The sequence below is a fragment of the Cygnus olor genome, chromosome 24, assembly GCF_009769625.2.
Source record: "Cygnus olor isolate bCygOlo1 chromosome 24, bCygOlo1.pri.v2, whole genome shotgun sequence".
In the NCBI taxonomy this organism is placed as follows: Eukaryota; Metazoa; Chordata; class Aves; order Anseriformes; family Anatidae; genus Cygnus; species Cygnus olor.
In genome coordinates, this window is record NC_049192.1 from 5,992,150 (window position 1) to 6,015,226 (window position 23,077).

Below are 23,077 nucleotides of genomic sequence, written 5' to 3' on the forward strand. Positions count from 1 at the left end.
GGCCCCGCTCACCTCCACCTCCCACAGGGCGTTGGAGCTGGTGGCCGAGGTGGCCGACTGCCTCAGGGTGGTGCGGAGGAAGACGTGCAGCTTGCCTTTGTACTCGTCGCAGGTGAGGAACTTCTCCTGCTCGGCGTGGAAGAGCCTCACCACGTCCCCCTGGCACCGGGACATGGCAGTGAGGACACGGATGCAGCGTTCCTCCCCCCAGCCCCATGAAGGAGGGTGGCCGTGGCTCTGCTAAAACCCACTTCTAGCAGCACAAACGCTCCTCCAAGCCCAGGGGAGGGCACCTTGCCCGTGCGTGGGGTGGTGGGGACATGGGGGCACGCTGTGCTTTGCAATGCCATCACTCTGTTTATTTGTGCAAGCCGCTTCTCTCTGCCTCTACTCCCCGGGCTGTGAAATGGGTACAAACCCCCCGCTTCGCACCCCTGGAGCAGGCAGAGGTTCTGCTCACCAACACAATTATGGCATTAACACCCCGGGAGAAGGATGCAGAGGAAGCCGGGGATAAGCAGGCGCCTGGGGATGAGGATCTGTGAGATCCTAACAATCAATATCCAGCCAGCTGCTTCCTGGAGGACCTCCGACCCGAACAATAGCTCTGCAGGGAAAGTTCCTTTCCCAGGCAGCAGCCAGCCCTGCTGCATGGCTGAACAGCCAAAAATTGTCCCCGTAGCTGGAACCAGAGCTGGCACCATGTGTGCCTTATATTGTCCTTGGGAGCCAATTGAATACAATAAGGCAGGGGGTAACCTGATGCCCCCTGGGTACCTCCTGCCTGTAGATACCAAAATTCCCAGCTCCAGCTCCCTGTTAAGTGCTCCGAGTGATGAATTCCCCTAGAAACCAAGCCCCTCGAGGCATCCTGCCCTTGTCACACAGCCAAACAGCTACAGTGTCCTGCCCAAGCAGGGGATGGGGCTGGATCCCCTGAACCTGTCGTGTCCCGGGCGGCCGGCGGCCGAACCTCCTTCCTTACCCCCTTCAGCACTTCCTCCATGTGGTCGCGGAACTGCATGAAAAGGTTGATTTTCCAGCTGGTGTTACAATTGACCGAGTTCACCTAGGCAGCAAGAGAGCAAGGTCACAATCCCAGAAGGGAAATGAAACAAGAAAAGAACAAAAAAAAAAAAAAAAAAAAAGAAAAGAAAACCAGGCGAGCCCCCAGCCAGCCCCAGCACCTCCTTGCAGCCAGCGTTGTCTGCAAGCTCATAGTTGCTGGCGTGCAGCGGCTGCCCGGCGTTGACGGGGTTCAGGATCACTTTGTCTCCCACGACTACCTGGGGAGCAAAAGGAGAACGGGGGAGAGAGCATGAGATGGGTACTTGGTGGGGATGTGAGCCCTGGCATGACTAGGCACTGCTCAGCCCAGCTTCTTCTGGGGGCTTTGCAGCCCTGCGCTCACATTATCTCCGTTGCTCCTCAGCTTCCAGAAGGGCTGGATGAAGAGCCAGGACCCCTCGTTGCCGGTGGCATCCAGCGTCACCCGCATGGCGTTTTTCTCCAGCAGGGCCGGCAGCCGCTTGTTCACCGTCAGGTACTTGTTGCTCTTCATGTGCAGGAGCTGAGGAGCAAACGTTGGGGTGAGCTGGAGCTGGGATGACCTGGCACAGCCTCAGGTCCCCAGTGCTGGTCCTACACAGGAGGGGCACCGCAAGCCCCTGCCCACCAGGTGTCCAGCTCACGTTCACTGGATCTGTGCGTTTTTTCCCCAAAACCCAGCAGCCCGAGCAGCCCAGGGGCAGAGGAGCTGCGAGCGCCGTACCTGTATGACGCTGCCGTACTTCACCACGTCCCCATGCACTTTCTTGTTCTCCGTCTCATTCTGCTTCTGCTCCATCTGGGCCGCGTGCTGGATGCCAAAAGGAGAAGAGCTCAGGGTGGAAGCAGCCTCCTCCCGCCCAGAGAAAGCCCCAGGGGCATCACCGGCACCCTGAGCTACGGGGAGGGCAGGGGACAGGCTGTGACATGGCCTCAGCATCCCCCTGTCCCCCAGGTACCACGGTCCGTAAGATGGTCCTCAGCATCCGAGAGCTGAGCCCAGGACCCTGCTGTGGCCCTACGCAGCCACATGAAGCACACAGGAGCTTTAAGCCAAGGATTTAAAAATTTGGACAGGCTTCTCCGAAATTCCCCAATATGGGGCGGCGCCGTGAAGGGACCAAGGGCTGGGGTGATGCTCCTGCCCAGTGGGGCCATGGCACCGGGTGCTGCTGGCAGCGCCGACACCGACGAGCAGAAGGCTGCACATCAGCGGTGCCGTGCCCGGAGCTGGCAGCATTTTCGGATCTGCCACGGGCTGCGCCTGCCAGCCCCTCTCTCCTAAACCACAGATGTTTTCGGCGTGGCGGCTCTGGCAGCCAAAGGGGTGTTGTCAACAGACGTGGAGCAAGGCAGGAATCTGCTCCGGCAGCGGATCCGTCTGGGAATGGCGAGGGTGCGGCACCGGCCCCGGCACGGGCACAGCCCAGGCAGCGCCAGCCCCGCGCTCCCATGGAGCTGGGATGGGAAACCACAGCGAGGGATGGGGCTGGGAGAGCATCCGCCCCTGCCCGTCCTGCTTCCTCCCCCTCTTGCATGAGGAATTGGGAAAGAAAGCTGGAATCACGACTTGCACCCTGCGGGAGGTTGGGGCAGGCAGTCTGTGATGCGAATCAGGGCTTCGAATCTGCCCGGCACGCGGCGCTGGGCTCCAGCCCCTTCGCTCTTTTGGGCATCGCCACCGCTTTGTTAATTCTCCATCCCACGCAGCGCTGGGTGCCACCCACGGGACGTGCTCCCACCTGGCCAGGGACCACAGCGGTGGCTGATGCCATCGGGAAAACAAACTGAGAGCCTGGGGAAACCCGCTCTGCTGCCGAGCTGGGAGTTTAACAACCACCCCGTGCAGCAACACGGCCCCGGCGAGACATCAGGCACCGCGGCGGCTCCTAAACCTGCGCCCAGATCTCAACTCCTCCCTTGCTGAAAGCCATGGGGCCAGGAGGGGGGACAGGCTGCTCCGAGCCAACGGGGGCTGATGTTGGCAGCCTGTCCCTTGTAGGGGATGGGGTCTGTCCCCTGTAGGGATGGGGCACCAGGGATGCGCACAGGGGCAGCCCCAGAGGCTGCAGGGCGGCTCCGAAGATGTCCGGGGTGGGAGGAAAACCTCTGTGGTGCATCTGGCTGCACCTGCAATTAGTCAGCCGAGAAAACACCGAGCCTTAAACCCCCTTAAAAGAAAAGGGGCAGGAGCAGAAGCTCAGAAAGGCACCAGCGGGTATGGGGAAGGGTTTCTCCTGTCGAGACCTGGGCTGCTGCTGCTTAAGGAAGCTCTCTGGGGGTTGCTGCTGCCTTCAGCCTTCTCCCTGTGCCGGCGGCGTGTGCCAAAAGAGCAACACCAGGAGCAGCGGGACGGAGCGAGGAAATTACAGGATCTCTTGAAGACAAATCTGAAGCGAGGTTCAATCAATCAGGCTCAGAAATGAGCCTCTCCGTCCAGTCGTGGCCAGTACGGCTGTCACTTTATAAATTACTGCCTAAGCAGAGCAGGAAAATGCATGTTTCTGAGCGCGGTCAAGGAGGCGCTGACCCTGTCTCGGCATCTCCAACCCAAGCCAGGACGGCCTGGCCGGACACTGCCTCGGACTTCGCTCACCAAAAGCGAAGCTGGGGGAGCTGCGGGGCCCGGCTCGAAGCCTGGCGAAATGATTTAATGAATCCTGCCTGAGCTTCGGTGCTATGAATCATCCTCAGGGCCTCGCCAGCTGTCTGAGGCGATTATGCAATGTTTAACATGGCCCTTTTCCAAACCTCGTGGAAGTCAACAGGAGCCTTTCACTTCCCCAGCCCGTTGGAGCAGGTCCTGCTCGTGGCGGCTCCACGCCGGGCACCCCTGGGTGCTGGGGCTTGGGGGCACCAGGAGAGGAGGCAGCAGAGCTGAGCAGGGGGACACCCGAAAACAGCAAAACCCAGGACGGGTCCTGGCTTCCCAGGCATGTTTTCCAGGAAGCAGAATGTCTCCGGGTTTGCACAGCGAGGGGTTTGGTGGCTGCCACCCTGCCAGCCCACGGGGACCGTCCCCGCTGGCCAGTGCCTCGCGCCGGGAGCTCCGCTCACCTGCAGCTTCTGCAGCAGCACCACGTCGGCGATCTTCTCCTTGTCCTGCTTGGTTTGCTTGGCCTTCCAGTACTGCTTCTGGGCAGAGTAGCGGTTCATGGGACACACTTTGAAGAGGCAATCTGGGAGCAGAGGAAGGCACACGTGAAGCCGTAGCGGCCGCACCGGGTCCTCCTTTGGGACCAGCGTCACCCAGCACCCTGCGGGCCCTTGCTCCCATCCCAGCAGCATCCTTCCAGCCCGCAGCCACCCCGCCCGCTGCTGGGGGTCCAAAGCAGACAGGTAGAAGGTTGAGCCACTCGCTAGTAGCTGGTGGACTAGTTTTGGGTAATAAATATTGAGGCCAGGAGTGACTCCACTGCTTGGACTCGCGGTAGAAGCATTCCCATCGGAAACGGCCGCGCAATTTGGGAAGGAAAGCTTCAGGGGGAGAAAACGTATTGATGAAGCACAGCTGGGCTGAACCAGGAGCGGATCCTGCCGGAGGAAGGGAGCGGAGGCAGCGGGATGGGGACAGGAGCAGGCGTCCCCGCACCGCCCTCGCTGCCCTGCAGCCCCCGAACCCGGGCAGTGAGGCCGCGGGATGCTGTCCCCACGGTGGCCGTGCCACCAGGACTCTGCAAACACGCTGCTACTCTCCCGTGCCTGCTCACAACGAGACTTAATTACCAGTGCTGGAAGCTACGAGCCAGCGCTCCTAAAATCTGGATTGCAAACAGCTGCACTTCCAGTCCTAAAAGAAACGCTCTGGGGATGCAAAGGGTTTGGATCCTGGCTCCCCCAGACGCTGGCAGAGTGGATGCGCTCTGCTCCCCAGTTTGCTGCTTTTCCCCACGCTGCTGTGGCCAAATGGGGGGCGCAGACACCAGGGTCTGGGATTTGTGAATCCAAGCATGAGAGCAGCCCTCTGGAAGCCAGCAGGCAGCTCCATCGCGCATCTGATTCAGCTCACGGTACGAAGCTGCGTGGGGACAGGGGGTGACGGCAGGAAGGGACCTGCAGCCTGGGTCACCCGAATTACGCCTGAAATAGCAGCCCAGAACCTTCAGACACAAAAAGAAAAATCACTTCCATCTCTGGCCCCGGTCCCAGCTCGCTGGCAAGCACGTATTTATTTACCTGGGAGTGACGAACAAACAAGCACAGAGCACAGTTCTCACCGGCTTGGGCTGCTGGTTAGGGGCCAAGTTTCACATTTCATTTTACAGGTCTATTTGCTAATGGCATGTCCCGTGCCAAGGAGGCTTTGTGACGCTGGGCTTTTAATCAGGGACTCAAGTGTAGCTGCTGTAATGCCTGGCTGCATTCTCCCACTGCCTCCGAGCAGGGCCACAGAAACGATTCGGGCCACCTGCAGCACCTTGAATCGTTTTCATTAAATTGCTAATTAGGTTGCAAAAGGACCTGGTAGAAAGGAGAAACTGAGGAATGAGGGAGGGGAAAAAAAATCCAGCGTAGCTATTAAGAGAGAGGTACAAATCAACCCCCCGGCTCCAAGCACGCCCTGTCCGCAGGGGCTGCTCACATCCCCATCTCTGCACGCCAAGCCCGGTTTTGCAAGGAGGGAAACCGAGGCATGGAGTTGGTTGCACGCGGAAAGGCTTCAGCAAGGCTCGTGATGGAAGCCGGAGGTTTTGGCACCCAGGTGTATGTGCCGAGGAGCTTTTGCAAGACGGATGGTGGGCGGAAAGCAGGGAAGCCGAGGAAAGCTCCCACGTCAGCACTGCCCGGTGAGCACCAAGCCGGAGCAGCGCCCAGATGTGGATCAGGGATGGGGCTGAGAAGCTCCTGACGGGCACAGCCATGGAGACGAAACCTCCCACGTGTCCGCCGGGGAGGATCTGGGGTATTTGGGGCACCAGCAGCCAGGCTCCGGCTGCCCACTCGCCCTGCAACCACCGCAGCCTCTGCCCTGAGCCCCAACTCGGGCACCTGCCCCGCTGAGCGCAGGACTTGGTGTTTTATTTGCTTCTTCCCAATGTGCCCGAACGCAGGGCCCAGAAGAGGTTTGGGGGGAAGAAAGCACAACGAAAAGCAAATATCCGAGGAGCGCCAGGTGTCTTTCAGAGGCTCAGAGGGCACGATGCAGGCAGCCCTGCTGAAGGTCCTCGCTGCAGAGCCAGGCTCCTGGCTGGCTTTGGGCATTTCCAAAACCCAGCTGGGTCTGACTGCGTGGGGAAGGGCCCTGCTCCCTGCTCTGTGCCCCCAAACCCACGGGCGGCGAGGCGACGAGCACCAGGGAGCTGGGCCGGGAAGGGCAGGGTCCAGCCACAGGATACGGGGACGGCAACAACCCATTAAAATCCTCTTAAGCCTCTTGCTGCGGCAGGGAAACAGCACCAGCCCGTTGTTTTTACCTCCCTCGCGGTGATAGCTATCGACAAGGCAGACTGCTACTTTTCCGGCCATTAAAACAAGCGGCTGGATATCCTGATACGGTTTGCAGGGAGCAGGGCTGTGTCTAGAGCAGACCTTAGTCTGGAAAAGAGATTCAACACCCGCCCATGTCCAGGAAGGGAGACGCTGCGGCTGCTGGGACCAGTAAGCCCCCGGAACTGGTGCCGGTCTGCGCCCAGCTCCCAGCTGTTCCCAGCCAGCCCCAGGTGAAAGTCCGCTGGGAGCAGGGCGTGCCAGGGTTATGGGGCTCTGAGGGGCTGTCGGATGTCCCCAAAGTCAGCCCCAAACCCAAACGAGTGGCAGTGGCTCCCACACAGAGCCAGGTCGCTGCTTGGCAGCGGGGAAGGCATCTGCACAGCACCCCGCTGCAGGTAGTTAAAGCCATCCTATGAACAGGCCTGGGGCACGAAGCAGAGTGGGAAACCAGTATTTAAATAGATATTTTTTTCAAAGGGGCTTGAAATTAGGGTAGCTGGTATAAAAGGAACGGCTGCCGTAGACCAACCCCCAAATCCAAAAATGCGATCACGGGTTTGGGGAAGTTTTCCCAGAGCACAGCCGTGCTTCGGTCCCTACCTGCCACAGCATCCGCAGGCCCCGCGGGGTGCTCCAGGCACCCAGACCCACCAGGACGCCCTCCGGGACCCCTCCCTCCCCCTGCATTTTGCAGTGTGCCAGGCACAAAATCACCATTTCCCAGCGTTGGGCAGAAAGGAGATGCCCCGGGTGCAGCGCTTTGCTCCCGCGGAGCCCAAAGGTCTCTCCCCAGGGCCTTACACAGCCCGGGAGCAGGAGGCTCTCCCCTGCAGCCTGGCCTGGCCTCTCCCCACCGTTCCCACACACCGGGATCCATCCCAGCCCTCCGGTGACTCATCCCCTTTTCCGCCCGGCCCGGCCGTCGCAGCTCGCTCCCGCTCGGGGCTGCCAGCACGGGGAACAACGAGCACGGCCCCGAGCGCTCGAGGAGATGGCGCGGCCCAAAACATGACCGCCGAGGCTGGGTAGGGATTTACCGTCTCTCCCTAAACCCTGCCCGCCTCGTAAAAGGGCGGCTTAATCCCCCGGCTCTCTCTGAGGTGCAGCCAAGCAGGGCAGATGTAATTAGCGCTGAGCGCTAACAGGCTTGCCTTGAAGTAGTTTGCCTGTTGCAACTGCCCCTCTCTCTGCCCCCTCCTGGCTTTTTTTCTCCCCTGCTCCCAGCCGGCAGATACCCAGCTGCCAGCATCCCTAGGGATGCGTTTGGGTACGGACCCACCTTTGCAGAGGGCAGCTCCCCGCTCCGTAGGGCTGGGTTATGGGGTCCCAAGGACCACCCCAGCACGGAGGCTGTTCCAGTAAACGTATAAACGCACCCAGAGGTGGACTGAGGAGGATGGGTTTGGCCAAGCCGTAGTGACAAACTACAGCAGCTAAAATCCCTCCGGGCTCCTCTGGAAAGGGCTCGCCCTGGTCCTGGGTGAGCTGGGACCCCGGTCCACATCCCTGGCACAGATGTTCAGGGCTGTGGTGTCCCCATGGTATCACTGCGGTGACCGAGCTACCCCAACCCAGCCCCAATCTCACCTCGAAACTTCTTGGGAGGGTTGTCCAGGTCTCCAGCCGCCGGCTCCACCACGCACCGGTCGTCCACCAGCCTGCAGGACCAAGCAGGGACAGAGCTTCAGAGACAACAAGGCGGCAGCGGGGCCTGAGCAAGCGCAGCGCCTTCCCCACAACCCACAGCAGCACGAGGGCAGACGCGCGTTGGCACTGGCTCCAAAAGGACAGCATCAAAACCTGCGCCTCCTGTCCCCTACCCATTTGCATTTATATATATATAGAAATATTTGGCTCGATGACACTCAGCTCCTGCAGCCTCTCATGGGCGCCTGCCCCAAAGGCATCGCCCCCTGCTCGCCGCCACCCTCCAGGTTTTGCCGCTTGTGTTTTTCCTACAGCCCTTTAGGGCAGACCGCGGGTACAAACGGCAGTGACGAAGCACGGTGATGCTGGGTGTCGGGGCCTTTGCTCAGCGACCCGTGCAGGAGGCTCTGACGCCCGCACCCTGAAGGAGCAGATCCTGCCTTGCTCAGCACTCAGCTGAGCCAAATCCACCCCGGGGCGATGGGCACCGCGTGGAGCCAGGCTTTCTGCCCGAGCCGGAGGCTGAGGTTACTGCTCACAGCCCCTGTCCCCAGGTCTCCGTTAAAACTGGTAAAAATGTGAGGGGTTCAGCTTTCACTTAACGGTTCTTCTCCTCCAGCCAGGAGCTACCCCACCAGGACGCAGGAGGTGTAACTGTCGCAGATGGAGGTAGCAGGGCCCCCTGGAACCAGTTGTTAATTATAATTTAATTAATTATTATCAGGTGCTGGCTCTGCCCATCAGACACAAAGGGCTTTGCATCTCCTGCCTGCCCCCTCCTCATTTCCCAGTGTTAAGCAAACTCCTTCGGGCTTGGCCTTGGGTGCTGAAGCCCTTCCCTGCAATTTCAGGATGGGACATCACTCCAAAGTTACTGAGGCCAGCGAAGCACAACCGGGGACGAGGCACCCCTGTGCTCGGCCCCAAAATCGTGGAGGGGTGAGCATCGCCCGAGGGCTGCCAGGCGCCGGGTGCTGCAGCGAGACAGGCTGGGCCCGCTCGCCCGCTTTCTGCCGGCCCGCAGGAGGCAACTCAGGGAGAGAAACCACGTTCCTGCCCCAGGCGAGAAAGTGAGGAGCATGTCCCCACCTGAAGCTGGGCAGCTGGGAAGCAAGGGGCTGGATGCAGGAATGCAGCGGCTGCGCAATCCGGGAGGGAGCATCTTGGGGGGAGCACCGCGATGGGGACGGGAGGAGCGCGGTGGGCACGTGGCACGGCGGCGAAGGGCACGGTGGAGCCTCCGCTGCTCTCCCCACTCCTCGGGGGCTCTCGATGCAGCCAACGGACCCAACAGGCAAAGTGCTGCTGGGTTTTCGATGGAAAGAGAAATCCCACGTGCCGATCTGGCCCCCCTCCCCTACCCCAGCCGCTTTCCAGAGGAGGGGAAAATTCCTCTCCGTAGCTTGGCAGAGAGGAATTTGGCCTCGGCGCTGATGGATTGGGACCCCGGGGACCCCAAGGCTGCTGCGTCCTTGGCAGCGGAGGCGCTGGAGCGGGAGCCGGCATCCCGCCGCGCAGCCAGCGGCACCGCGGGACCTTTGCCTTTTGCCCTCGCTTCTCGAGCCAGAGCTTGTTTCTCCTGGCTGTTGTGTGCAGCCTCTCCCAGCCGGTTCAGGGGGGTTTGGAGGAGCTCCCCTCTGCCCGCTGGGAGGACCCATCCCTCGTACAGCTCTGGGAACCAGCGGGCCCCGAAGGTGCAGCCAAACCTCGCGCTGTGGCACCCAGGGGTCACGGTGCTGGCAGGAGAGAAGTTTGCTGAAGCACCAGCTCCTGGGGCTCGGACAGATTAACCTTAGATTTCAAGTAAAGAGGAAAAAAAAAAAAGAAATTGTCTAATGTTTTGGTGGCAGCAGCAGATTAAGAACAACTAGCAAAGCCCCAGAAGACTGGAAAAGGCAAACAAACCCAGCCCTGAGGTTTTGGTAATCAAACATTGAGCTTTTTGCTAGGCAGCGCTGCCTTGGCTGTGCCCACGCTCGTGGTCGGCAGCAGGGGGGTGCTGGGCTCCTGACCCACGCCTGCCCAGCCCAGGCTGCCTGGGGAAGGAACCGGGATGGTCCCCGAGCTCCTGCGAGGCACAGGCTCTCTTGGGAGGGCAGGGAGAGAGGTAAGGAAGGATGGGACAAAGCAGTGCTAGGAGGAGAAGAGGCAGCTGCAGACAGGGACTTTACTGCACGTATCTCATCGCACAGGAGATATGCAAAGCCTCAGCCCAGCCCGATGCCAGCCGTAGGCTTGTTTGGTTTCTATTGCTCTGAAACGCTGCTTTGCACCCCCAGCACCAGTCAAATAAGAGCAACGGAGCAAAGCACCAGCCTTCAGCAAGCGCCCACCAGCACCTACAGCAGCAGAGGGCTTGCTCTGTTTATTAAAAAAAAGTAAAATTTAAGGTCTCCATTGTGGCTGAGGTTTCCACGCAGCCCATTTCCAGCGCCGGAGCAAATGGCACAGGCATCTCCTACCCACACCAGCTCCATCTCAAGCCACTGCCTGGAACTTCTGTGCCTGGCGCTATCGCTCTGCGACGCTGGGCTGCAGATAGCGACCTGCCGGGCTGGAAGCCTTAATTAGTTAATGAGCTCAGAGCAGTCTCAGTGTCTTTAATCCCGGAATTACACGCTCTGCAGGAATGCAAAGCGCTGTTTTTATTAAACTGATACTCGGGACGAGCCTTGTTGGGTTAAAAATCACTGAAAACAGAAAGGATCCTGACGCGGTGGACATGAGTCACCTGGGTTACTGCTGGGGCCGAGCCGGGTTTGCTCTAAAAACCCGCATCAGCGCGGCGGGATAGCGCGAAGCGGGACTCCCTCCGCTCTCAGAGCAGCGGGGCCGCTCGGCGTGGGGCACGGCCACCGCAGCTTTCATCTCCCAGGTGTTAATGAGAAAACCTCATCAGCGTCCGAGCACCTGGAGGAAGACGCTGGGAGAAGCAGCAGGCTGGAGGCACCGCTGAAAACCCCACGCTTCGCCTTTCCGAGTCGCCCCTTGGGAGCACCGGGGGCCTGATCCTGCGCCTCGCCGAGCCTGCTGCATCTGGTTAGCTTTAAGCCCTGCGAATCGTCACGGCGGGTCCAGCGGGGTTTGTGCTGCGTGCCTAAAAACCGAGCACAAAGTGATTCCCTGGCCCGCGGCCAGGGCACTTGGCCTCGCGCGAGGCTCAGCCTTCGCCGGAGGTCAGGGGACGCAGCTCCTCCAGCGCCTCCAGGCCAGCCACCCCTGAACCCAAGCGGGGACGGCAGCCAGCTGGGGCTGTCCTGGCGGCGAGGAGGAGGAGGAGGGGGGAAGAGCAGAGCTCGCCATCGGGCACGGGACTGGGTCAGCCCCACCGGCACACAGCCCACGCGTCGGTCGGCCTGGCAGAGCAAAGGGAGTAAAAATAAAGCGCGTGAACGTGGCACGGCCACAAAAACACAGCCTTGTCCCCGCGCCGTGGGGAGGACACCGCTCTGCACCTCGCGTGCTTCTCCTCCCCGCAGGAGCGAGTTCGTCCTGACCCGGCAGGGCTGGAGTTACCCTTTAACCAGCTGTGTTTCCCTGAACTGCTCCACCCTGTAAATCCACCTGCAATCACAATTACAGCCATCAAAGGTGGTATTTCATGTTAAACAGCCAACTGGCATCCAGGCGGGCTTGCCACTGGCCCGGCCCCTCCACCAGCCCACAGTGCTGGTCCCTGAGCCCCCAGGATGGTGGGGATGGGGCAGCTCATCGCCCCGACCCGCGTCCTTCTGCTCCTCTCTAGCTCCAGCCATTGGGTGCTGGCTCACTGGGGACACAAGGTGAGATGGGGACACTCCTGGCAGCGGTTTCTCCCAGGGCTCACGGCATCACCACATCCAGCAGGAACCAAACTGAGGTCTCCCAGCTCCTCTCCCTGCGTGGCGCTGGTTTGGTTTGCACAGACGATGCCCACAGAGCATCCCACGGCAGCAGCCGTTTCCCCATCGCAGACCCAGCTCCAGCAGTTCCATCTCCACGAGCACAAAGCCGCCAGGAGTTACTGGTGATTTTTTACTAGTGATTTTCCCCCAAGCATAAAAAGCACCGTTCCCTCAGGCACCTTTAATTTTCAGCAGCAGAGTCCTGCAGAGCCCTTCCCTACCTCCCCGCTGGGAACAGCCTTGAACGGAGCCAAGGGGGAAGAGGAGCCCACCCCTGGGTCCTGCACTTCTCTGCACCCCCTGGGGAGCTTCCCACGTCCCAGACCCTTTCTGGCAGCTCCGATACGCCCATCCCGCTCTCCCATCGCCACAAAGGGAATGCGTTGGGCACTGAACAGCCCAGCCAAGGGATGCCCCCAGCAACGCGGCTGCCCTGACCCATCGGTGTTGCTTCAGTGCTCAGCTCCTGCGCTGCGCTTCTTACATAACCTCCTCCTTTGGGTTTATCTTCAGCATTTTAGTGACTTGGGGAGTTTTGGCCAACGTTTCCCCACTTACCTGAGCAGTGGAGCGCACACGAGTACTCCCCACCCTTCAGCAGGTGGTTTTTCCTCCTGCAGAGCAAACGCCCACTGCAGGCAGCGTCTGCAGGAGGAAGGGTTTGTGCCCTGGGGCTTTCACCAGCGTGATGGGGCCACGAACAGAACAGGCTCAGCCGGGGGGGGGCTGCAGGGCTCCCCCTGCCACCAACCCCCATTGCAAGTCCCTTGGATGAACGGGGAAAAGCGACCACTTTTTTTAAAAAAAGTTAAGGCTTAGTGTTTATGCTGGACCTGATCCTGCTTCCCTGCTGCTTTTCAAGGCATCCTGCTCCCCGATGCACTGCAGGGCTGCTGGACCCCCACATCCAGGACTCATGGGGGCTGCTAAGAGCCCCACAAGATCCCCCAAATGATGGTGTGGGTCCGTTCCACTGCAGGGCTTCACCCTGGGCTGGAGGTGAAGGACTCCCCCGCTCGCTGCTCCTGGTCCAGAACCACCAGTGCAAACGCACCGGGCTCGCTGGGTTTAATTCAGCGGCTGCAGAGCCACGCACCGCGCTGCAGCCTGCCCGAGCGTCCTGCAGCCGTGGCCACGGGGGCTGCCAGCACCGCTGTGCCTCCCACCTGCAGTGCATCCGAGCACAGAGCCCTGCGCATCCTGCGGCATCACCTGCAGGCACCCCCGGCTTTGTATTTAGGTGGCGTTCAAACCCACATCAGCTAGGATGCCCCAAAGGCCCCAGAAGTTCCCCTGGGAAGAGCTCACTGCCCTGCCAGGATGGGGAACACGGCACCAGGACTTTGGGGTGCATCCTTTAACTTTTGGGGCCAGCACCTGGAAACTCTCTGTGTCATCCCATATAAACTGGGGATCCCACTGCGGACCGCACCAGCCCAAACCCGTGCCCTCCTGCCTTCATCGAGGAAGGATGGAGGGAGTGCTTCCGCAGGGTGCTCAGCTGGGCACGCAGCACCCAGCTTGGGGCTGGCAGAGCTATTTGCCTTGCAAATGAGCCAAATAAGGTCCCAAACAGGCAGCAGTAGGGCTGGGGAGAAGCACTCTCAGTGAGTCACCCACTCCCTTATCGCAGGAGTGATTTAAGGTGCGGTTGGGTCTCTCAGGTCGCGGGGCACAAGGGAAAACAGTTTCAGAGGGTGGGAAACAACCCAGAGGAAACAGAGCCCTGGGAAAGCGAGGCTGCCCAGCAAAAGCTACGCTGGGGCCTGGGAGAACGGTCTCTCCAAGCAAGCCCTGCTTTTCAAATGTTTATAAAACTAGAGAAGCATTCTGCAAAAAAAAAAAAAAAAAATAAAATAAAATAGGGGGATCTGGGGACAAGAGCTACAAAGAGACTGGAGCTCCAGAGTGTCTAAACACCTCTTAATTTGCCTCCTGGCGAGCCACTGGGACATGCTGCGTGGGCTAATAACCAGCGCCGGCTCCCACCGGGATGGAGGCGCGTTCAGCACCGCGCCGCCGAGCTCGCAGACCCTGCCCTGGGACATCCCCCGTGCTGGGAAAGCGAGCGAGCCGCCAGGAGACCCCTCCAAAAGGGACCTGGGGGGCGTCCTCCCACCCGGCCCGGCAGGGAGGGCCGGGCGCAGAGCGGCCGCATCCTGCACGTGCAGGACCCAAGGTCGGCACCACGCAGGTGGGCACACGGAGATTTTGTGCCCGTGCCCTCGCCCACTCCCGCCCAGCAGCGGGATTTTGGGCACCAGGCTTCGGCGGGCATTAAGCGGGAGGCTGAGCGCGCCCAGCAGTGGGTGCGCGTACACGTGTGGGCGCCGGTATGTACGGCTCCGGTTATACACAGGCATGTGGGAGCAAGTGCATTCATCGCAGATTATAGAGCCAGGCAGCTCCTGCCCCAGGAATCCCATCCAAGGCAGCATTCCTGGCTGATCTCAGCCTCTCCTACATGCGCGATGGGGCAGGTGCTGGCACAGACCCACGTCCTGGAAGCAGCGCCGGCACCGCTCGGAGCTGCAGGCAAGATTTGGGTCCCTGCTTTGGGCAGCCCAGGAGCAGCGGCGTTTCCAGTGATCCCAATTGTATCGAGGCACCCCACGGTGAGGTAGAAACCCTTCTGTGCCCAAGAGCACCCAGCAGCCCTGCCAGAGCCCTGGCCACGACAGGGACGGAGCATCTCCCTGGGCAAATGTTCCTGCTTAGGCACGGAAACTGCAGGGACAAGGGACAGGTCCCCGAGGTCCCTGCGTGTCCCCAGGTGGGGCTGCAAGATCCTCTCCTGCTCTGCTGTGGGAAGGGGCTGCAAGGAGACGGCTCAGCCTGGACCTGGCCGTGCTCACACTGCCCCCAACCCCCAGCAGGGCTTGGTGCCCATGGGCACCCACGGGTGGTGACCCCGCAGCGATGCCCGCTGCGAGCTCGGCCCCGTGGGACCACAAAGCAGGCAGCAAGAGCTGGAGAGCCATCGGTGCCCGGCCCAGGGGACAGCCGCCAGCAGCCACATGGGGCAGGGCTGGCAGCTCTCCTCCTGCCATACCCCACAGAGGAACCACAGCTGCCCGAGCCCCACGCACAGCCCCAAGGACCCTCATGCTGCTTGAGCCCCCCTCGTCCCCTCCAGTCCCCAGAGACAGGGAAACAACTTCTGGCCACGGCCGCCAGAGAGTGGGCTGCAGGTCCCCCGGCCCTCCCCCAGGGCCACATCCTGCCCCAGCAGTGACCATCCAGGACGGAGGGGGCTCCCTAGGCTCAGCCTGCGCTCCCCATGGCCCCGCACCTGCAGGAAGAGGTTCCCAGCCCCTGTTCCCACCGGGGTCAGCCCCGGCACCACCTCCCCTTCCCCTTCTGCCCGGAGAAACAAACCCACGGTGCCGGGCAGGCTCCGGGACAGGGCTCACTCACCCCAAAGTGCTGATGAAGCCGTTGACCGAGCCCTCGGCGTACAGGGAGACGATGTCCCCGATGTGCAGGAAACTTGACATCTCATTCATGGTTGCCTTCGACCCGGCGCAGCGCCGCTTCTTCCCCAAGTCACCTTCCCTCGCAGAAATCCACCATGGGGCAAGCGGGGCTCAAGGGAACCAGCCCGGGGGGCTTCTTCCAGCCCAGGGGGGGCTTCTTCCAGCCCGGCTCTCGCCCCCTTCTCCTCGCCGGCTCCCTGCGAGCAGCGGAGGGGAGCGGGACGCGGGCACGGGCTCTCGCACAACTTTTACATGTGCTGGGCAGGACGCGAGCCAAGGGAGCCGGGCAGCCGCGGGCGTGCTGAGAGGAGGAGGAGGAGGAGGAGGAGGAGGAGGAGGAGGAGGAGGAGAGTGGGGAAGAGGCTCAACTAGAGGTTTGCATGAGATCTGTCCGGCTGTCCGTGTCTCCGTCTCCGCACAGCTTTCTACCTGCAGCCAATAGAGAGCAATCAGGAAGTCCTGCTCGAAAAAGCATGCAAATAATTTTGGCCTGGGAGGAGAACCGGAGCTGCTTGGGTGTGTGTGTGGGGGGGGGGGGGGGGGGGGATGCCCAAAAAGAGGCCCCACCCTTTGCTCCCCGCCTCCCGGCTTGGGGGAGCGTGGGCCGGGGGGGGGGGGGGGGGGGCAGCACCCCAAAGCCATCGAGCAGCCCCCGGTCCCCCCATCGCCAAGGCTGGGCACGCCACACTCGCAGCAGCCCGGCAGAAGCGAGGACTTCCACCGCACGCCAGCTGCCCTGGGTTCACCCCACGATGCAGCTCCCCAGGGTGCTTGGCCCCCCAGCCCCACAGCAGAGCCCCCCAGCCCCGCCACCAGCCCCTCCGGGGTCTCCATCTCGCCCCCCTGGCCCCGGACTCCTCTGCTTGGAAAAGCACCGGGTGCTTCCTTGCCGGCCGTGGGGGCTCTCGGGGTGCTGTCCGTGCATAAACACGGGAGAAAGGGAGGTGCTGGGAGCTGGCAGCTGCACTTTGCGTCCCTCACCAAACCAAATTCCCAGTGCAGGTGGGATGTGACATCGCCCCCAGCACCTGCCAGGGGGAAACTGAGGCTGCTGCGACCGCCCCGTCCCACCCAGCCCCTCTGCGGCCGCCCCAGCAGCGAGGGCGCTGCTCCCACCGCCCCTCCATCCGCTCCATCCTCCCCAGGAGCAGACCCAGGTCCCCCAGCCCTCCGTCCCTGCTCCTAAGCCCCGCTTCAGGCAGCACTCCCCCAGCCCGGCTATCCCGCACCACCTGGGAGCAGGGGAAAGCCCCGGGCTGAGGGCTGGGCGGCTCTCGCTGGATTTTTCTGCCCCAGGCAAGTGTTTGTGGCCGGACGGGCTTCCTGAAGCCTGGGTGCCAGCAGGCAGGTCCCCTGCTGGAGCAGATCCTGCTTCACCTCCTGCCACCTCTCTCTGTCCCCCTCACACCCACGCACCATCACCCAAACCTCCCCCAGCTGCCAGCCCCATCCAGCACCCAGCCCACCCATCACTGCCAGCAGCAGGAAGGGCCCACAGGCACCCCAGAGTCCCCCCTGGTGCCTAAATCCCATCAGGAGCCTTTTTGTGGTGAACCCGGGGCTGGACAAGCAGCTCTGAGCTCCTGGTGTAAAAGGAAAAGGACCAGCGGAAAAGGACCACATCCTCAGAGCATCTTCTGGACAGCACAACTGCCCTAGTTCCGCAATTTAATTAAAACTTGTCTGCTGTAAAAACAATACTGGAAGGAAAAAAAAAAAAAAAAAGATGCTTTTCTCATTTATTTCCCTCCTGTCCTCTTTCCTCGCAAACAAACACACAGGTTTCAGGAATCTAAACCTTGCCCTAAATAGTGATTTTTTTTTTTTCCACGAGGAAACGGACAGGTCCCCTGGCAGAACAAAGGGGAAAAAAAAATTAGTGCAATTCCTTCGGGGAAGATGCGAATTCAGGTCCATCAGGATTAGCTGCGTTTTCAGCACAGGACAAATTTAGAAGCCTTTATCTCAGGGCAACAGAGGGGGAAAAGAGAAGATCATAAGAAAAAGAAAAAAAAACAAAAACTCGCTGCTGCTAAAAGCAAATGAAGGTTTCACAACAGGAGCTCAAAGAAAGCCCCCGAGGAATCAGAGACCAAAACTTTGTGCACAAATCAGTCTCTCTGATCAAAGGCACGAGTGGCATCTCAGCCAGCACCGCGGTGCGCCCACCGGCATCATCGGGCACGGCCAGGCACCACTGGCCCAAGCTTGGCTCCCAACACTCCCATCGCTCTGTACCCCTGGGACTGCTCATGTTTGCAGAGCACCGAGCACTAAAAATCCCTTGGAAGTGCAAAAAAAAAAAAAAAACCCACTTCACTAAGCAAACATGCGTCTGGCCTGGTTTCTGCCATCCAGAAGGACGGGGAGCAGCGAGGTGAAGCCCCTCACGGGCTCCCTCGCACCCCCGGGCAGGAGGCAGCCCCGTCCCCATGCTGGGGATGGTGGGCACCGAATCCAGCCTGCGCTCTGCGCCTTGTGTCCATACTCCAGGCCTTGTGTCCCTGTTCCAGGCCTTGTGTCCCTGCTCAGCTCCATCAGGGACGGGGAGCAGAAGGCGTTTTGGGGATGCACCCCTGCCTGTTCTGCACCCACCTCAATGCGGGCACAACCGCAGGGAGCCATCACGCTGCCAACCCCATGTGTGCCCCCAGGGTGGTCTCTGGGCTGCTCCCAACCTGCAGGGATATTTTGGCATGGGTGCAGACCCCAAAGTGCTGGGGGGAGCTGCAGAGAGGCTGCAGCCCCCAGGTGAGCGGAGCGGCCCTGGCCGTGGGGATGCTCCCAGGCGCACGCAGCTGAGCGGCTGCCTCACTCCCCCCACACCCCGGGGAGATAGAGGAGTTAAAAATAAGAGCGTTTCCTTCCTTACCCCCTACTTTAGGCCACACGATAAATAAAAACTGGGAGTTTCTGCCTCCCAGAGAGGAAGCGGCTGCGGAGAGGCGGCCGGTGAGTCAGGCCAGCAGCAGCCATCCCCTCTCCCAGGCACAGCCTTCATCCCTGGCGGGGCTGGGGCCACATTCCTTTCACATGCTGAAATTGCTCCTTTGCGGGCAGTCGCTCAAACTGCAGGGCCGCCTCCCTCCCCCGGGCCCCCCGGCCTCGTCCGCAGGATGCTCCTTTGGCAACGGATCCCCTCCACCCACACCTCCCGCACGCCCTTCCCACGACGGCCCTTGGCTGCCGGGCTTTGCGGCGAGAGTTCCCCGAGGCTGCAGCTGCACCGTGTCGGCTTCCCGACCCTCCAAAAAGCTGGACGGCCTCAGAGCCCCCCCCCAGGTTGGGCAGGAGCCCAACTGGGGCTTGAGTTTGGCCAGAGGCTGTGGGAGCAGGAACACCGTTGGCTGTGCGGCGGGGATGCCGGACAGGTCGTGGTACCCAAGCAGCATCCCAGAGCCCTGCTGGATCTCCTTGGGCATCCCAAATCCAGGCTGGGAACTCAAGGGTGAAGCCGCTTGCAAGAGGAAAGCAAAAAATAACTGTAGGCTCCTTTGTTAGGGGAGGAAAGAGGGAGACACTCAGGCCCTTGTGTGTGGAGCGGGAAGGCTGTCAGCAGATGCACATAACAGGGGGATTCTTGGCCAGGAGGCGAGTTTGCCCCCCTTGTCCTGTGGGTGCTGGGCATGCTGACCCCGCTGCTGCCCACGGATGCAATGCAGAGGCCACCCCGGGGTCTGCACGGTGCCCTTCACACCACTGCACCCTCCTCCTGCCCCAGCCACCCCGCAGAATCAGGCCAGGACCAACTGCAGGCTACAGCTGCCAGCAAACAGGAGATGCTTTTCCTCCTAGGTGAGGATTTCAGAGCCCAGTTTAACCACCACCAAAACAAAAACCGCCCTTCTGGTGCAGAAGATGCTACGCGCATCCGGGTGACCTGGTGACCCCAAATCTCCTTGGTTTGAGCTGCAGACCCAAACCCCAAACCTCCCCACCAGCAGCCAGCTGAAAGGGGACCCAAGGTCTGCTGGGGCAGGGCTGAAACCCCTGCAGACAACTTCATTAACGGCAGGGACGAGGGCCAGCTCCCTCCTGCCTGTCCCATCTGTGCCTCCGCTCCCGCCTGGCCGGCCCCGACAGTGGCAGCACGCAGCCTCACGGGAGCAGCTCCCCCAAAATAGCTGAAGGCTGAATGACTTTGGCCCACATCCTCAAAGGTGTCGTGGCTCCAGGTTACGTGTGCTAACCCGAGCCCCTCTGACCCCACAAGGGTGGCTGGAACCCATCGGTGCACAAAAAGCGTCCCTTGCACCAACCCTGGGCTGACACCAGCAAGACAGAAATGATGAAGACATAGGAAAATAGCGAAAAAGCAATTCCTCCAGTCCTACCTTTACCCCTTGCCCATCCTCCTGTCCCCCAGGCCCACCCTGCCCCAAGGAAGGGCAGGCAAAGCAGCCAGAGCCCAGCAGAGGGGAAAAAGCCCCCCGATCCCACCCGGCCTCCCCAAAAAGGGTTAAGCAAAGCCGGCTTGAAGACACTTTGTACTTGGGTTTAAAAATACAGCCAATCCCCCTGTGGCGTAGCTCCGTGCAAGTTGCAGGTATATTTCCACAGCCGAGCCAATAACCTTCCCCGAGGGAAATTTAGGCTTTTTATGATTAAAAGGGGAAAAAATAATAGTGGGGAATTAAATATAGTACAGAGCAAGAGAACAATTAGCAGTTGCCGTTAGCGACGCCGGGCCGACTTCGGGACAAACGCCACAGCTGTCTGGGGAGCAGCGGGGCCAGGGCAGTGCCCAGGTGACAGCAGGGACTGGGGGCACCTTTGGTCCTTGGCTGAGCCGACCCCACAGGGCCCTCAGACCCAGCGTGCAGCCCGCCAGGACCGGCCGCACCTCACGGGCACGATTTTTTCTCCTTTGGCTTTATCAAGAGCAAATGGAAGTGTTTGCACAGGCCTGTAACTTCCCTAATAAGCAAACACAGGTTAATTGTGGGGTGGAGCAGGGGCTGGGGCTGCCAGCTGTACCCTCGCTGTGGGCCACAAGGGCAGATGGCAGCAGGGACAGGGCAGGCGAGGGGCGAGCCCCGCTCCCCATCCGTCCCCACGCATTGCCCGAGAGCTGGGGCATTGCACAGCCGCCCTCGCTGGGCTGTCCATCCACAGCCCCGTGCTCGTTGCCTCTTTGTGGCTTCCACACAAGCTCCTGAGCAGTTGCACAAGGGGGTTTTGCCCCACATCGGCCGCTCCGTCGCCCACTACGGTCACCCCCGTGTGACAGCATCACTCGCAGCTCTGCTGGCTCATCTCCGAGGGCATGCTCTGATTCACGCCCTGGGGAAAACCCTGTTACTTCCCCAAGCTCTCCTCGACAGCCTCGTGCAGTCCCCATCGATGGACAGGTTTTCAAGAGCAGCCCCAAGACCTTCTGGAAGCAGATCAGCTCTGACCGCACGAGCTTGGCTGCGTTTCTGCCCCTCCACACTCGCTCATCCCAGCCCCTGAAGAAACCCAGAGGGCTCCGCTGCAAACCCTGCTCCAGCCCGGAGCCTCTCGCGGCACAGCCTCCGCTTTCAATAGCTCTTCAGGAGATTGATTACCACGCCAAGCAGCATTTCCTCTGCCTCCAAGTGGGCCACGCAGGCCCTCTGGCCTGGCTTGCGGTCAGCGCACCGCAATGAATGAGCAGCGCAGCTTATCGCAGCACGGCCGGGAAGTGCGCTCCCGCCGCGGCTCGGGGCGGGCACGGTGCCCACCTCCGCGCACAGCCAGCAATGGGACAGGCTCCAGCTCCGAGCTGGGGACTGGGATGCCCTGCTGGGCTGAACTGGGGTGTACTGGGAGAGTCTGGTCCGAAGGGCACTGGGTATCGTGGAGAGAAAGGACAGAGCGCAGAGGAACCAGCTTCCCACAGCAGGCTTGTCCTGCCCTGGGCTCCATTTCCCCCCTGTAAAGTTTCGCCTAAAATGGCTGATGTGAGGTTCTCCCCTCCTCCCCAGCTTTTTTGAGGCAAGTTAGTGCCAAGCAGCCTAATTACAGCCTTCGCTGAGGTAACCACACGCTCTGCTGCTGAATGAGAGGCTGGGTTACCGTGTGGCTCGGGGCCAGGGCCAGCTGCCGCCCTGGCTAGGCTCGGCCACCGCCTCTCCTCCGTCACACCGGTCACATCCCCAAGGGACAGGGGGGACAAGCAGACGCCATTTCCCTCCGGCAAGGGCGTGCTGAGCACGGGAGCTGAGCACCGGAGCGTGCAGGCAGCCCTGCCCGCAGCAGGCCGCGCTCACGGTGGGTTTTATGGGCTCCCTTAATGAGAGGAAACGTGCTGCGAGCGCAGCCGTGGCGCAGCTCCCAGATCAAAGGAGATGCTCGGGGCGAGCTCGGCGATGCCGCGGTGCAGGTGGCTGCGGGAGGAGGATCCCATCTGCCCTTCCACCCTGTGTCAGGACTGGGGGGACATGGTGACATGGGTGTTCTCTAGGGCAGGGTCAGCATTGGCATCCCAGCTATAGGAACTGGTGGGGAGGTGAGTGCAGCAGGGCTCTGCTGTGCTCCAAGCATTGCAATCTGCCAGAGAGAACCCCGTCCCGGGGCAGCAGAAATCCCTCAGCAGCAGCACGGGGTGTGACCGGCTGCTGGGGCTGGGAACGGAGGCACCCCCAGAGGCAGCCAGCACAGCAGTTACCAGCCCAGGCTGCAAAACACGTTTTTTGCTTTTGCTCCAGCAGAAACCTGTCCCCGGGTGCACCGGGGAGAGGTCTGGATGCAAATGTGGGAGCAGAGAGCAACAGCAGCAAGGAACACTGCTGCTCCCAGAGCACGCAGGCTCAGGGGCCCGGCTGCTCCCATGGGTGCAGCTGAGGCTCCTCTCTCAGATGAGCCCTAAAAGCCCTACACTGGGCAAGGGGAAGCCTTCCAAAGTCACAACCCCGTGCATGTGTCCCAACACAGCAAAACCCAAGCACACCAGCTGCTTAGGAAAGAGCAGTGTCAGACCCCGCAGGGTGGGTACTCACAGTTCAGGACCCACCGTGTCCTTGCTTAGGGTAAGGCACCACGAACCACGTCTGCCCCAGAGCTGCAACCCCTCCAGCCGCATATGAAATACCTCCCCCCTCCAGCTCCCTCCCTTTAAAGGCACGCCTGCAGTTAAAGCCTTCAGGGCTGGGTTCGCTGCCCTACTCGTGGGTGTTGCTGGACCAAAGTTTTTGGCTTTTTCCTGCTTAAAACCTGCTCAGCACAGAGAGAAGAGGAAGATCAGGTGTGCGGTAACGGTGTCTCGTTGGGCATGTCTCCACAGATGTCTCGGGTGAGGGATGAGGTCCTCACTCCCAAAACCACCTCATCGTGCTGGGGGGGTGAAGAGAAGCCAGACACAAACCCCAGCAGCAATCACCCTGTGCAGTTTCATGGCAGGCGAACCCTCCCAGCAGGTCCAAAAGCCACTTGGAGGAAGCCGCCCAAATGGCACCAGGAGGATTACCGGCAAACCAGGCTGGCAGCCTGAGATGTTATTTCAAGGGACAGGCCACCAAAAAAGAACACCCATTCGTGAGAATAAGAGTTGCTGGGTGTGCTTGAGAAGCACCAGGGAGGGATTTTGCTGCTCTGCCTGCTTGCAGCCCAGCTTGCAGCGAAGGGCGGCTG

The 23,077-nt window shown here is 60.9% G+C and overlaps 1 protein-coding gene across 2 annotated transcripts in view; it reads right to left on the reverse strand.

The window, feature by feature from the left end:
* The window catches only part of ITPR3 (inositol 1,4,5-trisphosphate receptor type 3), a 40,506-nt gene extending 24,507 nt beyond the window's left edge, over nt 1-15,999 (reverse strand). Inside the window, exons 1-8 of one of the 2 annotated variants that reach the window (XM_040535855.1) lie at nt 15,426-15,999; nt 8,065-8,135; nt 4,105-4,226; nt 1,772-1,858; nt 1,412-1,570; nt 1,188-1,286; nt 986-1,069; nt 13-159 (exon numbers count right to left, since the gene is read on the reverse strand). In XM_040535855.1, the coding sequence (XP_040391789.1) occupies nt 13-159; nt 986-1,069; nt 1,188-1,286; nt 1,412-1,570; nt 1,772-1,858; nt 4,105-4,226; nt 8,065-8,135; nt 15,426-15,514 (858 nt within the window). In that variant the 5' untranslated portion in view covers nt 15,515-15,999. The remainder of the gene's footprint in view (nt 1-12; nt 160-985; nt 1,070-1,187; nt 1,287-1,411; nt 1,571-1,771; nt 1,859-4,104; nt 4,227-8,064; nt 8,136-15,425) is intronic. The other variant, XM_040535856.1, reaches the window with a different exon arrangement.
* Between the last annotated feature and the right edge of the window lie 7,078 nt (nt 16,000-23,077).